This window comes from Pteronotus mesoamericanus, unplaced genomic scaffold (genome assembly GCF_021234165.1).
Source record: "Pteronotus mesoamericanus isolate MK-2021 breed Mesoamerican mustached bat unplaced genomic scaffold, CSHL_Meso_final contig_24, whole genome shotgun sequence".
In the NCBI taxonomy this organism is placed as follows: Eukaryota; Metazoa; Chordata; class Mammalia; order Chiroptera; family Mormoopidae; genus Pteronotus; species Pteronotus mesoamericanus.
This window is the reverse complement of record NW_026555100.1, coordinates 368,382-385,875: the sequence shown is the minus strand read 5'-3', so window position 1 is coordinate 385,875 and position 17,494 is coordinate 368,382. Positions and strand designations below refer to the sequence as shown.

Here is a 17,494-nt window from a genome sequence, read left to right as displayed (position 1 = left end):
GACATCTGGTGCAGGGACCCCTAGACACGTCTTCTGGATCCCCTTAATAGACGATGCCCCACCCCCTTTGTCATTCCCACCACTATTTGGTGTACCTCTAGTACACATCACACCATGACACAGCATCTACTGTAAGACACGTGCTGCTGGCAAATGACCTTGGTTAAGTTCATGGCTGGTCTGGAATGGAAACCCCAGTGTCCCTTGTGGCGTCCCTTGTGGCAGGCCAGGGCAGAACATGAGAGGTCAGCCCACCGTGCCTTCTCCTTAGCTGGAGTCCCCTCTCCCACTGACCCCTCAGAACTGCTGCTTCCCCTGTGGACATGGCCTTCCGGAATTTGGCTGCTAACGACCAGGGCTCTACATGGTGCTGAGGGAGATGCCTGGGCCTGTTCTGGATCCTAAGGAACCTGCCCCACCCCACCCCCATTCATAGTGCTACAGAGTGGTCCTCACTCTGCCCGTTGCTGCTCATCTTGGTGGCTCCGAAGGGGCAGCTCTGCAAAGCCTCTAGCTGAGGGAGCAGATGGTCCTAGTCATCTGCTCAGGGGCCTGGGTCTTACACACGCTCAGCCCCTCCCCACCCGGTGAATTTCAGAACTGCACACCTACCCAGTTCATTTGTCTCTGTGCTGGGCTATGTGGTCAGAGTGCACAGAGATGCCAAGGCCCCTGGTGGTCACTTGTCTACCAACAAGGTCAGTAACACTGATGGTCATTTTGACAAACACGCATATAGCACCCACTAGGTTGCCTGGTGCTGTTCCTGCGCTTCATCAGGGTACTTCGGCTCATCCTTACAGCTATGAGTGTGGACTAGAATTGCCACTGCCCCATTTTAGGGATGAGGAACCTGCGGCACAGGAAAGTTAGATGAGTTGCTGAAGGTGTCACATGCGTGGTAGAGACAGAACTGAGATCTGGTCTTGCAGGTAGTTCCGGAGTCAATGCCTCACCAGCTTTCCTGGTGTTAGTTGGTGCAGTGGTAGGCATGGGATTCAGGGGCTGCTTTTCTGGGGCTGCTGTGGGTTACAGGGTCCTTTGGTCCCTCCCTTTCTTGGATGCCTCTGCTGTTGATTGGCAACAGTCACATATAGCTCAGGTCTACTCACTGAGGTGGCTTCTGTTAAGCCCATTTCACAGAAGGGGAAATGGGAGCTCAAAATGGTGAAGCAGCAGCCTGTGTGAAACCTCAGAGCCAGAGGCAGGACACAACTTCTAAGCCCTGTCTATGGGGCTCCAGGGCCAGGGCTCAGCCCCTGCTCCCCACGGCCTGCCCTCTGTTGTCCCCTCCTCTGCCCTCTCCAGGGTGATGGCACCGGGGCCCATCAGTGCTTCCTTGACGCCTCTGGAGGGGCCTGGGATGGCTTCCGCCTACTCCTGAGGTGCTTTACTGCCTGCAGAGAACAGGCATTTGCACATGTGCCCTCTGCTCTCCAGAGACCACACACAGTGCTTTCAAGGACTCCACGCTTACTACACTAGACACTGTTTTCAGCACTTTGTGGGTGTTGGTGTCAGTCGAACATCAGAGTGATCCTACGGAGTGAGCATTCATATTATACCCATTTAACAGATCAAGAGACTGAAGCCCAGAGAGATTCTGTAATTTGCCTGAGGTCACATAGTCCTAAGTGGTAGAACCCAGACTGTCAGGGTGAGTGGTGCCCACAGGATGAGGTGAAGGGTGGCCTCAGTGGCTCAACAGGCAGTAGGAGGGCTACTCCTGACCCTGCCTGCACAGCTCAGGATGGCTGGTGTCTCCCTGAAATTCTTCCCATGGCTGGGTGAGCTCTGTGCTCGCCATTCCAGGCCTGCCCGTGCCTCCCACCGCATCCCGGAACTCTTCATGCCTCGTACTCCTCCACTGTCCCAGAGCCTGTACTCAGTGCTCCTTTTTCATGCCCCGCCCCACGGAGTGCCCAGAGCAGAGACGCACAGAACCAGAGAGGTGTGCAGGCAGGACCTACTTCATCAAAGCAAGCACACTCAGCTCCGCCGTGTACAGATAGCCCGATCTGGGCACACACAGACACACTCCCCGCTGGGCTGTCTTTCTGTGCTTCTGTAATCCCCTACCTGCTTCTATCTGTCTGTTGGTCCTTCTGGTTCTTGACAGTGCCCCAGACTCCCTTTCTGGCTGCCAATTCCCACATGTTGTCATTAACTTGCATTTGCCTCAGAACAGCCTGTGTTGGTTTAAGCCGTGATGACAGCGCGCGCCGGGTCCGTCTGCCATGCATCCTCCCGCCGTGTCTGCGCGCGTGGCCTCTGTGCTCAGGCCTAGGGGCCGAGGGCGGTGTGGCCTTGCTTCTCATCCTGCCCCTTCTAGATGTAGAAACGTGGCTGTCCTGGCATCTGTGCTGTGCACTGGCTGCCTGGGACACACATCCCATCTGCTTACAGCATCCTAGGCCTGGCTGCACCACCGGCCTCCCTTTATTTTATTCCCTTTAAGGAAAAACACTCCGGTAGTGACAGGAAGAGGACTGCAGTCCTTGACCAAGCAGGGGGGTGGCCTGTGACATTGGAGGAAAGCTCTGAATGCCCCCTGGTGCTCCCCATCCCTCCTGCATGGCGCCGTGGCCCCCAGGAGGAGCGGGAGGGGGGATGGTGCGGGCAGCGGGCGCACCATCTGTGGCAGTCCTTTGTGCTGGCAACGGAGCAGTCCCTCCGTCGCTGTGATCCAGCGCCTCGTGCCTGGCGTGTAAATGAGTTTCCAGATGCCCGGTGCCCCCCGCACAAGGAACAGTAACTAGGGGCCTGGGAGAAGAATGGAGCAATCTAGAAATTCATTTCTGTTTGTTCCAACCTCTTTGAATAGGCTGCTTCCCCCTCCAGCTGCAGCAGATGTGTGCTCGGTGCCCACTCTAGGGGTGTTTTGCCACGGTTTCTGGGCAGACACACACCAGGGTGGGGGATTCCCTCCAACACTCCCTATGCAGTGGTGGCAAGGTGAGCCCCCTACTCAGGAGCAGGACACATCTTTTAAGACACAGCTTGCCTGTTGGTACCCCAGCCTAGAGAGAGAAACGGGGACCCTCATGGGAGGGGGCACAGGCTGGATTTTGGCCCACACGTGCCACTCTGGTCAGGCATCTTTGTGCACCACACAAGCTGAGCAGATATACCCAGCAGCCCTGGTGGGACCCCTTGCCATCCTACCCTGTTCCCCATAAGAACCACTGCCCTTCCCTTGCCCTTGGGCCCCCAGCCAGCACATGAAATGTGGGCATCTCTCCCAGGCAACTCACAGCAGAATTGGATGGATGGAGTTCTTCTGCTGGACCTAAAACCCACCTCCTGGCCCCTGCCCACTCAGTGAGGGGCAGGAAAACCCCGCTGCTTCTCAAGATGCTGGGCTCCACTTGCTCTTCACTCCTGACAGAGCTTTTCTGGGCCTAGGCAGGGGCACAGTCTGGCAGGGCCTCAGAGGGTCTCCAGCACTGCTGATGGGGGACCTATTCAGGATCTCAGTGGTTTGACATGGCAGCACAGCCCAGTCACTCCTTTGCTTGTGCATCTGGGCATCTTTCCCTAGTGCCAGCTGAATGTGGTGAAGGGTATGATTCAGACGAGGCCTGTGATTCAGTCAGAGAGACTGGAGACCATGCTACTCGGTTTTTTCCTTCTGTGGTTTCATCTCCTCCCCCACATTTAGGTCCAGCATTAGGCTCTATCACCAGCGTGTGGGGCAAGGGCACCATCTGTGTCTCTGGCCCTGTGACCTTCTCTGGTTACTGTGAGTGAGTGTCTTCGCCTGCCTGAGCCTCAGTCTTCTCATCTGTAGAATGGGGACAACAGCTGGCATCTAGGATTGTGCGGGGCAGATTCGAGAAAAGGATGCAGAAGCATGTTGCACAGCATTCAGATGGGAGACCCTAGAAATGAGGCAGTGGGCTTCCTGTCCAGCCAAGTGGCTGAAGCAGTTCTGGGTTTAAAAGGCTCCTGGCCACCCGATCTGGTTGACCAGTCCCAGAACTATCAGGTCAGTCTGGTTGAAGCACTCATGGCAAGAGTGAGGCATTCGCTGGGGTGTGGGTCACCCCTTTTAGCTTCTGCACAGTCTCAGCAGTTCCCCCATCTGCCCCTCACCATAGCCGTGGGAGGAAATCAGGGCAAGAGTCATTGCTCCTCCTCCCCTGCAAGCAAACTGAGGCCCAGAGAGGGCCTGTGAACTCTCAGGGTCACACAGCAAGCTGGTGACAGCCTAGCCTTCCTGACTCCTCACTCCCTGCCCAAACCTTGGCTTCCTCTTGCACTTTGGAAAGACTGGCCAGACATGCTGACCTTGGGGATGCTTTTGGCCCCTGGTGGCCACACTGGAGCAGTGAAGGATTAAAGAAAATCTGCACTTTCCTACCAGCACTTTGATAATTCTAGGTTTTCAAGGCCTCTCTATGCCTGGAAGTGGAGGGTTCTTGTGTGTTCCTGCCTTTGGCGCCCCTGGGAGATTCTAGCTTAGCTCCCACGCCATCCCTGGGCAGCCCTCTGCCCTGACGTCCTGTGTCTTCTCCAGCGTTGTGCCCAGCAGTGCAGGGCCAGTCTCACGTCTGACCAGGAGCCGTGTGCACATGTGCTCAGTGAGTCCCTTTGTGGGGAGGAGCCTCAGGGAGAATCCTGCAGGCCCTCCTGGGATTGTCCACAGGCTCCGGGGAGGCTCTGGATTTTGTTTCGAACTTGTGATTTTGGCTGCACCTATGGGGAAAAGCCATGTCAAGCTGCTTGTCCAGAATCTTGGGGTTAGACTTCACTGAGATGTCTGGGGACGGCTGGAAGTTCCTAAGCTTGCCCCACATGAGGTCTTTGTTTGGCACCCCGTCTCCCCTCAGCATCTTCTCTGCTGTCGCCTCCACCATCTTGATTCTCCTCTTTGCCATGAAGGTGGGCCCTCCTCTGACCTACTCCTACAGCAATAGCAGCTTTTCAGGGGGTGTTAGTCCCACTTGCCCGATGAGACCACGGAGCCTCCTGAGCAGGCTTAGTGACTCTTCAGGTGTCACACAAAGGTGGGCAGCAAAGCCGGCATGGGTAACACTGGGGGTGAGCAACGGGGCTGGGCGTGTCAGGTTGTGGTGGCCGAGGTGCCCGCTGATCATCCTCACCTTCCTTGCAGCCCTGCTGTCCTCCTGGTGTGAGGAGCTCGGCCGCCTGCTGCTGCTCCGGCATCAGAAGAGCCGCCAGAGCGACGCCCCTGGGAAACTCCCCATGCAGCCGCCCCTCAATTCCATGAGCTCCATGAAACCCACTCTGTCGCACAGGTAAGCGGGCCACGTCCCCAGGGCTGGGCCAGGTGCTTCTTGGGTGGTTGGTTGTTGGGCAGCCACCCCGCAGGCCACAGATCTCCTTAGACACACCCCACGGGTGGAGAACAGGGTGAGGAAAGTACAAGTTTCCTAAAATGCAAGTTGTTTAAATTCTCGTGAGTACTGTGTCCACCCCGCTCCCCGCCATAAACACAGAGATTGGAGCACTGGTCTCCCCCAGCCTGACTGCTTTGTCCCTCTGGGGGAGGGATGTCTCTTCTTCACATCTAGACTTCTGGTGGAAGGTTAGTGGTCCTGAACCCAGCACCTTTCCTCTCTCCTGAGCAGTGTCTTGAGGCAGGAAAAGGCTCAGGAAGGTCACAGGGCTGTTGGTCCCACCCCTGCATGGGGACAGAGCCAGTCCAGGCTCTACCAGGCAAGAGCTGAGTTAGGCTGGACCACCAGAAACTCAGGGTCCCAGGCAGGAATGGGCTTGTCAGAGGCCACCAGGCACCGAGGAGCTGGTCGGTCTGCCCTGCACCAGCCTCAGAAAGAGGACACAGTCAGGACCTGCAAGTTCCCCAGTTAATTATCTTGCCAGTCCCTTTCTGAGATGGAGATGCTCTCCCCATGCTGTCCCCACTGATGACCAGGAGGGGCATTTGCAGTCAGAGCTCAGCTCATTACCCAGCCTGACCGAGCCACCTGAAGCCCAGCGCTCACAGCAGGAGACCTGGGTCACACCACCTGCAAGTGGGGTCTGGGCTGCGCTTTATAAATCTAACTAGAGGCTGTTGGCTCTCAGTACCGGAGGACCTCAGAGCTCCTGGGGTCAGAGCCCTGCCGAGGCGGGATAGCCCCAACACGTGGCTCCCTGCCTCAGTCAGAGGCACTCTGCACAGCAGCCAGCCCACCACCTCCACCCAGGGTCACTGCCTCATCACGCCCTTCGTCAGACCTAGGACAACTCCAGCTTATAGAACAGCCCCCCCGCCCCAACTCCTGTGGGTGTTTCCTGGGGGGTACTGTTAGCATTTTGGGCGGGGTAATTTTTCAAGGTACAGGACTTTTTAGGGCCTTTGATGTCTTCTAGTGGCCCCCAGGCATTGCTAAAGTGCTCTCACACATTTGGGGGGTGGGGGTATCACCCATGGTTAGGAGCCTCTGCTCTAGAGAAGCGAAACACGCCTCCGCCCTCCTTCCACCCTTTGCTCCTGGCCTCAGGTCGCCTCCTTCTCTACTGCTGAAGGCCGCTGAGTGCAGGCTGTGGCTAAATGCAACCCAAGTTACATGCTTTGCATGCATTTAGTCTTGTGATATCTTAGCCCCATAACTCTTTGTCCTGCCAGAATCATCCTGTTTCTCATCCTTCCCAACCTTCTCTCCTCCAACTCATTTCAGTAAAGATGTTGCTGATAGCAGGCCAGGGCCGTGCAGCCCTGTGAGAGACCTGCCTCAGACCTGCTTGGCCATGGCCACCTGGGTTGCAGAGCACCATGGATCTGGACTGTGGCCAGCCTTCTGCCAGGTCTTTGCTGAGCTGAGCTAAAGGCACGAGACTGTTCGTCTTGGGGTTAAAGAGATGAAGGGTATCTGTCCTTAAAGGGCTGAAACCTGCTCATTGAGGAAATGGGACTCAGTGAGGCAAAATTGGGAACTGGCAGATTGAAGCAGGGTTAGGGTTGGCTGACAGGCAGGCCTCGAGGTTCAGAAGGAAGAAGATGGCCAGACTGACTGTCAGGAGGCTGCTCCGAGGACAGCTTGAATAATGCTGGTTTGAACTGCGTGGATCAGCTGAAAAATCTGTGTATAGATGGACCTGCACAGTTCAAACCCATGTTATTCAGGAGTCAACTGTACTTTCACAGATAAGAAACTATTCTGACGATCATCCTCCACAGCTGTTGAGGGACTGGGAGGAGGTAAGCTCCTTTCACCTTCCCATTCAGGAGATGGTGTGCCGGGGTGAGCTTGGAGACCCTGGGACATTCAGGGTTTGGTGCTGGGAGGTGCCTGGCTGTTTGAAGATTCAGGTCCTATTTAGGGACTCTGAGGAGAAGCAAACAGGAGAGAGTGAGGAATCCCTGGAAGCTTGAAGCCCCAGGCTGTTTTGCCGGGACCCTGTGGCTGCTGGATTTCTGCAGCTCAGGTATTGCAGTCACATCTAGTTACAGGCCTGGGAGGTCAGAGAGGTCATGGAGGTCAGTGCTGCAGCACCAGGCTGTGAGTTGGGGCCTGTGCCTCCAAGTGAGACCTATGACCCCCACCCCGAGCCACTGAGCACAAGGTGGTCCTCAGCACCATGAGGAGGTGTCAGAAAAGGGTCAGGCCACTGCAGCCTCAAAGCATCCCTGAGGGTGATGGTGGACAGGATGAATCCTGAGTACTTGTGTGCTTGGGTAGGGCTTTAGGGTCTGTGGAGCACCGTTTGGATTCGCTCCCTGTTTGGTCCTGACCACGAAGCTATAGGTGGGTGCACCCCAGGGGTCCGCAGCCCTGCTCAGGAGGAGGGAAGCCTGGAGAGGCCAGCCTGGGGCAGAAAGGGGCTCAGGCCTTCAACCAGGCAGCAAGACCCCTTCCCAGAGTCCCTGCAGTGACTCAGACTTGACACCAACAAATATTTCTGACTTTCACTACCAGACTTTTAATGAGTGGTTAAGAAAGCCAGTTACTATTAGCACATTGTCCATATGCAAATTGGTGCTGCAAAGGTAATTAAAAGCCTAATAAATCTTGTTTACACTCTTAATTTGATTACAATCAAAGCTTGAAATTGCTGGGGAAGACTCTGAGGCTGGCAGGCGGCACCCTTCTCCAGGTGAGGGGTGTATGACCCCCAGAGGAGAGGCTCCCAGGCAGGGCGCTGGTGCTCCCGCTGCGGCAGGTCGGGGCACAGGCCCGAGAGCCCCGCTGCAGGCGTCGGGTCTCAGCTCTGCCATCTTCTAGCCGGGTGACTTTGGAGCAGTTCCATAACTTTTTTGTGCCTCAGTTTCCTCATCTGTATAAGGGGAAAAACAGCTGTGCAGGGCTTAATGGTTGTCCCCAAGCCTGGCACACAGGAAGCCCGTGGACTAGTCGTAGATCTCCCAGCCTCAGCCTGGTGACATCTGACTCTCTTGTGGTCATTCGTTGTCAGCTAACACAAGAAGGGGTCAGTCAGAACTGAACCCCCATCTCTTCCCCTTGGTACAGCACACCACTATCATGTTTAGCTCTTTGCACAGCTGTACCCAAACCTCAGTTTGTAATCAGCCCTTTTTCTTGCCCCCAGAAAATTTAAAACAAAAAAACAATGAGAGGGGGATTGAAGGACCCATAAATCCTGATCCATCAGTTCCAGATTGCCAAGATGCAAGGATCTTTTCCTTTCCTCTTTCCTAGTGAAAAAATTTAGAGCCCTCTAATATGCAGTTAGCTGCGCAAGTTCCTCTCTCAAGTTTCACCGCAGGGAAGAGAGGAAACAGGCCCCAGTAATTGTGATGATGGAGAGCGCTGCTAATGGTTCCCCTAAATTAAAGAGGGTGGGAGCTCCGACTCCTCACTGCCTTGTGTTTCATTAGAGGTAACACTACAGCATTGCACAGAGACGGAACCAATATAGCTGGATCAGGGAAATTCATTAGGGTCTGATGATGCCCTTAATCGGAATTCGTTATTTCTCCCAAATAAAGTGGCTGTTAGAAGTGCAAGGGAAGAAATAACTCAGCCCTCCTCCTCTTTCTTCCTTAAACGTCTGTAGACACTGCCACAGGAGGTACCCAGGAACCAAGAGTCATCCCTCCCTCTTCCTGGGCTTGACACATTTTCCCACATTTAGCAAACACCGGTCACTGTCCATGGAACTGGCAAACAGATGTGTAAACCATCTACTCTAACTGCAGTGTGAAGAGCTCTTAATGTGCTAAGGGAGGTGAGGAAAATTTCCTTGGTTCTGTTGAGGAGAGTCACAAAAGAGAATATCCAGGCTGGGCTTTGACGTATAGATAGGAGTTCACTAGATACAAACAGGAGGACAAGCACTGAAGAAAACCTCAGAGGCTTGGAAGATATTTTCAACAGTTAGAAATGATAATAACACCCCCTCACATTGATAGCACATTTGCAAAACTTCTAAGTACCTTCATTGTATCATCAAATAAGTACAGGCATTTACGCGGCATTGACGCTGGAGAAATGGAGAGAAAAGTGTAAGTACTGTCGAACGCGGGCTGTCTGCTAGGCCCTGTGCTTAACTTTACCTGTATTTATATGTTTCACACTAAGAGAGAGTTAGCCCTACTTTACAGATGAGGAAGTTGAGAATGACTTAAGTAATGTCCCAGACCATAGAAATCACCAGTAGCAGAGCCAAGACTCCCCAAAGAGTCTTAAGTTCAGAGCCCAGATATGTAAGCACTGTCTTGCCATTTGAATGTAACCCTCAGAAATGTTAAATCGGAGTCCCTGAATATTTGCCAGTACACTGAGTTAAGGCCAAATCTAATGATTCGATGTATAAAGTGTTTTTTTCCCTGGGACACTATTTAGGTTTTCTCTGCAGCCAGACTTTGGGGCCAAACTTTACTCTGTCACTTTGTGCTGCGTGGCTCCCCAAAGATGACTTCCCCAAGACACTGTACCTGTTTTTGGTCATCTTTGCAGTATGGCTTCCTTGCATTGTAGCCATCTTTGTATAGAGCAGCTCCACCTGCTGCATCCAACGTCCTGGAGATGGTGGGACGTGGGCAGCCCCGTTGGCAACCTGGCCCTTGATGAGCTCTAGGACCCAGGGAGCCTCAGCTCCTGAGAAATACTTCTGTGGAGCCCACTTAAAGGGATTAAATGAGTTCTTAAGTGAAAATCACTTCACATTGTTCCTTGTGTCTAGAAGCTACTCAGTAAATCATAGCAAGGGCAACAAGAGCAGCAGCCAACAGTCTTAGGGTGCCCAAGCTTTGCCGGACATGGTCATTTTGCCTTACACATGTAAGCTTGCTTAATCCTCATGACAACCTCTGAGAGGGGCTATTGTCATCTGTTACCCCATTGTACGGATGGCTTTGTCTGCTTCCCTCCGTCCCTGTCTCTGGAAGGCAGGACCTCCACTCCCTGGGCACGGGGCCCCTGTGGTCACAAGGACACTGGAGGTGGCCGGCAATCAGAATTACTGTATGGACACATTCGTTCATTCTCAGACAGCCCTCTGAGGTGCTCTTTCCCACTGGCACTTTGATTAACAAAGGCTCCTGAATCCTGTAGGTGTGTGAGGACATCTTGCCAGGCACAGGGGGCCTGAGAACTCTGGGCTATTGGGCAGGAGGAAGGAGGAAGGACGGCTTACTCAGACCCCAGAAACATGAGGAACAAGTGGGCTTCAGGCCATTGGGCATGGCAAGGGCTTCCTGGAGAAAGTGGCCTTCTGAGGAGGATCCTCAAAAGGATGCGTGGCATTTTTCAGGGATGGGGATGAAGCATCCCAGGCTGAAAAGACGCACAGAGATGGGAAAGCAGCTAGCTGCCCCTGTGTCAGAGGGCACTTGGCAGGAGAACATCGCTGAGATTCCAAGCTGCTTCCAGCACAGGTGCCTCTATAGGTAAAACAGGGTTCTTGAGGCAGTTCTCGCTGGACAGGACTGGGACTGGGGCTGGGGCAGCCTGTGGCGTGGGGCTGGGGTAGCCTGTGGCGTGAGGCTGGGTCCTCCTGGAGAGGATGTACAGAGCTGGCCAGGATTACTAAGAGTGAGATTCTCAGATCCCGGGGGCTCTGGCCTCCCTCTGAACTGCAGCCGGGTATGGACAAGAGCGGGGAAGTCGTTCCCAGTGGGCAGCTCTGAAATGCAGGGACCTCTGACCTGGGCTGAGCATGCCTGCTGGTTAAATAGTACTTGCCAGAAGAGGGAAGGGGCCTCAGGACACCCGCTCCCTCCCTCCACCCCACGCACAGAAGTCTCTAGGTTTTCTCTTCATCACACTGGGCCCCCTCTCACCCTGGTAGGGCCCAGAAACCTGGCTTGTCCTGATCCTTGGGCACAGGGAGCTGGGCAGTCCCCCAGTGGTGACGTCTGAGTCTGGGCAATGGCGTTGGCAGGGCTGACTGCCGCGCCTGTGGGGGCGAGAGCCTTCACTGTGACAGCAGGAGCTGTCTCCCCAGGAGATGAGTCACAGCCCTGTTGGTGCGGCTGCCACTTCTGCTTCTACAGCAGGTGTGAGTGGAGGCGAGCGCGTCCCCGAGACCACCCCTATGTAAGTGTGCCCGCCTCTTCCCCCAGGGGTGCACAGCAGCACGCCAGCAGGGCGCATTGTATGCACACACACATGCCCACCCTACACATGCTTGCACACTCGTGTGTGTCTGGGCTGTGGGGTGAGCCTACCAGCCAGACGGCAGAATGCCCAGTTTGGGAACACGGGTTAAGTTTGCTTCTCACAGAGTTTGGGGTAGAAGGGGGGCGAAACAGGAAGGAGCCGGTTTCCGCCCACAGGGCCCACCCACGGAGTGGCAGGCAGTTGGAGCTTGTTTGTGGGCCTGTGAAGTATCCTGGTGAGCTGGGGCCTCCCCGCCAGAGGTGGTAAGGCAGCAGCTGCTGGCCCTCAGGGACTCAGAAGGGGCTCTACAGGGCTCTGGGGACTCCCAGGAGGCTCTACTTCCTGAACCTGCTAGGTGTCAAAGGCAGACGTCAGCCTGCAGGGTTGATGAGGGACCTTGTGGAGCAGGAGTTCTGGGGAGAGAGGACAGACTCAGGCTTGTGCTCTATGCAGTTGCTGAGGGTCCTGAGTTCAATCCAGCTACACCTCGGATGAAGGCCTCACATGAAAGAGGGTGTCCAAGGGTCTCCTCTTTGTTGCTTAAAACTGTAACCTACAGGGCCTCCCTTTGAGACTCTAGTGTGCTGGCCCTGGGACAAGGCAGTGTCCCCAGTCCCTGGTGACCTCCCTGGGAGAACAAAGGTTCTTCCAGCCCAGCTGCACTGAGAAGCAGGCGCATTGCTTACTTTCCTGTGCTTCTCCACCCTGCCCATGTTCCCCATTCAGCACCCCCAGATACACTGAGAGCTGCCTGTCACCTCTGGCCTGTGCCCCTGGTCCTCACCCCTTTCCAATGACCCATATCATACCTGGCCAACAAGGAGCAGGCTGGAGGGCTGGGTTCCCTGAGAACAGCTCCCCTACCCCAATTCTCGGCCTGCTGCTTTCCCCCCGAAGTCATGAGTAACGCTAAAGTCTGTGTCACGTTTCCAGTTCAGAAAGCCTTTTCATCTGCATTCCCCTCTTCGAGTCACATCAGGCGTACGCTGGCTGCCAAGGCCTATGTTGTTCAGACCTGCTTGACCCACAGTAAATAGGCATATTACACCATGACCCAGGGAGCACGTTTACTCATAGATGAGATCAAGACATAAGTTCAAGGATGATATTCATCCTTACTAAGTGATCACACTTGATTGCTTTGTTTTATTCCCTCTTTTTTCCCCTTATGCCAGTTTGATGTCATGACCTGCTCATGTTTCATGACCAGCATCTTGAAAACACTGAGTGGGTGGTGATGGGGGAGGGGGAGGGAGCTATTTTTATGCCCATTTTTACGGATGAGGAGACTGAATGCAATTAGGACCGGGACTTGTATCCAGGGTACCAAAAAAGGCCAGGATAAGAGGAAAAGTAAATGGAGTGTGGTTGCTTTTATACCAGGAGGTCGGGACAGGCCCCTCCAGCGAGGTGACTATTGAGTAGAGATGAGAAGGCAGCCAGGGACTGGCCAGGCAGGGAGAGAATCCAGACAAAGGAAGAGCAAGCATGGCACACAGTGACACAGTCCTGCCCTCCAGTCTGACCGCCTCTGCCGGGTGCCCACCTGCCTCTACCCACACTGCCGAGGGCTCCACCCGGCAAGGAGCAGGAGCAAGACCCCGGCCCCCAGCACCCTCCATGCCTGTAGTGCAGGCCAGGACCTCCCCCTGGCAGTGCTGACATCTGGGCCGGCTCCCAGCACTTTCGCTCCCAGTGTTCCTGGCCTCGCGGGCCTGGCCTGGCTGCTCGACCATGGTGAGTGAAGGTCTTTGCCTTCTGCTGACTTACTGTAATGAAGGCACAAGCCAGACAGGCATGAGATGCTTTCCTGACACACCGCCCTGCTCCAGAGACCCTCCCCCAAGTTCCCAGCAGTGCTGCCCAGCAGACCTCACCCCATCAGAATGCCACGGGCCGAGGTGGGACCACATATGTGTGCGTTCTGCTTTTTTGTGGCTGTGCCTGGAGTTTTCTGTCCGTGCAAGGTGCCGTGCAAATGCAGGATTGTCTGAGGGATGAGGCAGCCCCAGCCTGGCATTCCAAGGGCCTGGGACCCCACCAGCCCCTCTCTCTGGAGCTGTGCCCTGGTCCTCTCCCCGGCTCTCTCTCCACCTGCACCATTGCAACCAATGGGAAGCCATTATGGAGCACTTACTCGTACTTTGTGTAGGGCAGGGCCTAAAGTTAAGTCCTGGCTTCTGATGTTTGGGGGTTCCTCAGGAGATGTCACCAAACAAAGTGGGTACTGCTGGGCCTAGCGAGGTGACTGGGAAGGTGGGAGAAGAGCTGAGGGTGCTCTGGGAAAGGTGGGAGCCAAGGTGAGAAGCAGGGTGGGATGGGATCAGGGTAAATCATTCTGCAGTGTCAGTTAGGACTTCGTCTTCTAACACTGGAGCAGTAGAAAATCTCTGATTGTGCCCAGCATCTTAGGTGCTGGAGGGAACTCAGCTCTGCGGGGGTGTGCATAAGAAACTGGGGTGGGAGCAGGTAGGCCTGTACCTGTGATCTGGAGTTGGAAAGAAAGAGCGACAGAAGGAAGCTCCTTCCAAAGGCTTAATCAACCGGGCTGGGCAGCCCATCCACCGTGAGGGAGGAAGGGGGAAGAGCCAACACTCAGACTGGGGACCTTCCAACCTTTTCTGAGAAGGGGCTGGGAAGTTCCGAGGGGAAGCTGTTGTTGGGGGAAGAGCTCTTTCCAGAGAGCCACTTAGAGCCAGAGCATGGCTGAAGGAGGAGCTTAGATGGTGCTGGCGGGTCTCTCTTCTTCCTCCTCTGTAGTGTGGCCTGTGGACTTTAGGCTACGGTGAGACAGGCAGCCATGGGGGTGGCACCTCTTCAGTGACAGCGGTGGGGAGGAGAGGTGGTCACCCTTGCACAGTCTGTCATCTTTCAAGGGGCACCTGCGCTACACCAGACACCATGCCAGGCCCTGCGGATACAGCTGCCTAGGCTTGGCTGGGAGCCACAGAGCACGGTGGGGTGAAGGAGCACTCCTCTGCCCGAGTCAGTGTCTGTAGCCCCTGAGGACCGCCCCCTTTGTCTCCCTTTGCAGTGATGGGTCATTCCCCTATGACCCTGTCCCGTGGCAGCAGAATACCAACCAGCCTCCCGGCTCCCTCTCCGTGGTCACCACAGTTTGGGGAGTAACCAACACATCCCAGAGCCAGGTAAGAACCTGTCCTGCCCCCAGCCATAGCCCCTCCAGGGGGCACCATCCCTCGAACCCTGGGGCCCTTGGGTCACCGTGCCATGCCAGTAGTCCTCCTTGCTATCCCAGGCTTTGCCCAGCTGGAAAGACCAGTGTTGAGGGCAAACCGAGCTGCGGACACACCTTCACCCAGGATGAGCCCACTCCTCCCTTGGAGGTCAGCAGCAGGCCCCCGGGCCCTGCCCTGTCCCAGGGTCTTTCTGGGGGAACAGCTTTCATCTCATAGACAGACAGCAAGGGGTTCTTCCCTAACCCATGTTTACTTCGTTGAAATAAACGGAAGAGCTTCCTGGGTGTTAATGACTCAGGGCTCCAGTGTCTGCGGTCTTTGAACCTGGATGACCTGGGTTACATTTCAGCAAAATGTTGAGCCTAAACTTGTGACAAACCCCTAGCCAACCCTGCCTCCCACTCTCCCGTGCCTTCCTCTTTCCTCCACTCCTTCCTCTCTGCCTGCCTTCCTCCCCCCACTCCACCTTCGGTCTTTGCCGTTTGCCATGAGGCAGGCTCAGGGCTGGTTGCTGCCCTGGAGGGAAACACGGGACTTACCTGAGGTCTTGGGCCTCAGGGACCCCTCAGCCAGGATTCTGTTGCCCTCCATTGCTGTCAAGTTGGGCGTCTCTTTGCCCTCACAGAGCAGCTACCCAGGGCCTCATATGGCCAACCCTCTAGGCATCCAGGCCCCTCTGCAGGGTAGAAGGTCTAGAGGCCCAGTGTTTTCCCACCGGCCACCTGGTACAGGCCCAGGCACTCTGGCTGAGGTTCTCCTCTTTTGTGCGGGCTGCTTTTGGGCTGGGTTACCCCCTCTAATCATATGTGCACTCTGGGAACAATAAATGTCCCCCTTTGTTCTCTGCTTTTCCTTTGTTGCCCTCCCTGTTCTTCATTTTCTCCATGCCCCCCCTCCATTTCTCCTTTTTCCTCTGCATGTCACCTGGGGTTACCTGCTTGGGTGACAACCACTGTTTCTGCCCACAGGTCCTCGGGAACCCTATGGCCAATGCCAACAACCCCATGAATCCAGGCGGCAACCCCATGGCGTCGGGCATGACCACCAGCAACCCCGGCCTCAACTCCCCCCAGTTTGCTGGGCAGCAGCAGCAGTTCTCAGCCAAGGCTGGCCCTGCACAGCCCTACATCCAGCAGGGCATGTACGGCCGGCCCAACTACCCCGGCAGTGGGGGCTTTGGGGCCAGGTGAGCAGGGCCGGTCAGGACAATGTCCTTCAGAATCGGTGGACAGCCCTGGCCTTCCCCTCCCTCCAGCAGAAGAGTCTGATTTAAATCCCAGTGCCGTGCTTCCTGGCCTGCAAAGTGTGGGCAAATCCTGGCACTTCTGTCATCCTCAGCTGTCCCATCAGTTAAAGGGACATATTCCCAATGCCTGGGGCCACTGCTCCCTGACACTGCAGCAGCTGGGTGGCATTGTGACAGTTGTCAGGCCCATGGGGACAGAAAGATCTCATTCCTCAAAATGATTCTTCTCCTCCTCGTGTCTTTATAAGTTGGAACACACTGAAAGAGCTGGATCAGGGGAGTTCAAGAGCATCTATAGTTGGGGTGCAGGGAGATCAGCCCTGTCTTGCTGGTTGTAGAGGCTGAGCTGTCCAGAGGCTGAGAACCCCCAGTTCAAGAGGAAGGAAGGAAGGTCAAAGAACTCAGGAAGGCGCTCCAGAGACATGGATGGGGCAGAGGCGCCCCATTCTTCCTCTTGCTGCCCTGCTCTGTCCAAGATCACCTCCTTGGCCTCACCCTTTCCCAGCTCCCAGAGCTGACCGCAGTCCTGCCGGGTGTCGGTGACGTATGTGGTTAAACATAGGGGCCGTCTGCACCTGAAGCTGCATCCCCAGCCTGCCGTCCAGCTCTGAGATTCTGAGTCCTCCTCCAGAAAATGGGCTGAGCAGGGCGGCCAAGGTGCAGTGATTTAATGCACATGAGACTGAGCACCAACAGGCACCAAGCCAGGCCCCCAGGAACACAGCAGCTTAGTGGTCGCCAAGTGGCATGAATGGCTGCCAACCTGCTGAAGGCCCTTGTCCCCTCTGGGCTCTGAGTCTAGATACCTCCCCATCTGTGAGCTAAGGGCAGGAGGGCCTGGAACTGCCCCATCCTCTCCCTCCCAGCCCAGGCCATATCTAACTCTTCCCTTCTCTCCCTCGCAGTTACCCTGGGGGTCCTAATGCCCCTGCAAGCATGGGCATCCCTCCGCACACCAGGCCGCCTGCTGACTTCAGTCAGCCGGCGGCCGCCGCCGCAGCAGCCGCAGTGGCAGCAGCGGCAGCCACGGCCACGGCCACAGCCACTGCTACTGTGGCAGCCTTGCAGGAGACACAGAATAAGGATATAAACCAATATGGACCGGTAAGGGCCCCTCTAGTCCTGGTCCAGCCTCGCCCAGCCAGCCTAGCAGACAGCCCCCCAGGAATCAGAGTTGAGGTGTTGATACCTGTGGGGCTGTGTTTGCTGAGGAAGCTGGTGGTTTCAGGGTACATTTGGGTCTTGGAAGCACATGGAGGTCGTGTGTTGGGATGCGGATGCGTCTGTGGTTGGGTATAGTGCGTGGGGGGTTTGGGTGCTTGTGTTTATTCTGCGTGGGTCGGAGGCTCGCGTGTGTCTGCATACGAGCAAAGAGGTTCCATATTGCTCTCTGGGCCCCTACGCAGTGAAGAGAGTCTCAGTGTGTAAAATAGCCTGTCTCCAGCCTGTCCACTGGGTGGCCTCTGAAGGCCAATGTTCACCTAGTCTGTGAATTCCACCCAGGTCCTAGCTCTGCC

At 55.6% G+C, this 17,494-nt stretch overlaps 1 protein-coding gene across 5 annotated transcripts in view; it reads left to right on the top strand.

The window, feature by feature from the left end:
• Nucleotides 1-17,494, top strand: part of ZMIZ1 (zinc finger MIZ-type containing 1) — a 227,242-nt gene that overhangs the window by 186,582 nt on the left and 23,166 nt on the right. For all 5 annotated transcript variants that reach the window (XM_054572487.1, XM_054572489.1, XM_054572490.1 and 2 more), the window contains 4 exons: nt 5,117-5,261; nt 14,566-14,680; nt 15,700-15,917; nt 16,883-17,081. In XM_054572487.1, the coding sequence (XP_054428462.1) occupies nt 5,117-5,261; nt 14,566-14,680; nt 15,700-15,917; nt 16,883-17,081 (677 nt within the window). The remainder of the gene's footprint in view (nt 1-5,116; nt 5,262-14,565; nt 14,681-15,699; nt 15,918-16,882; nt 17,082-17,494) is intronic.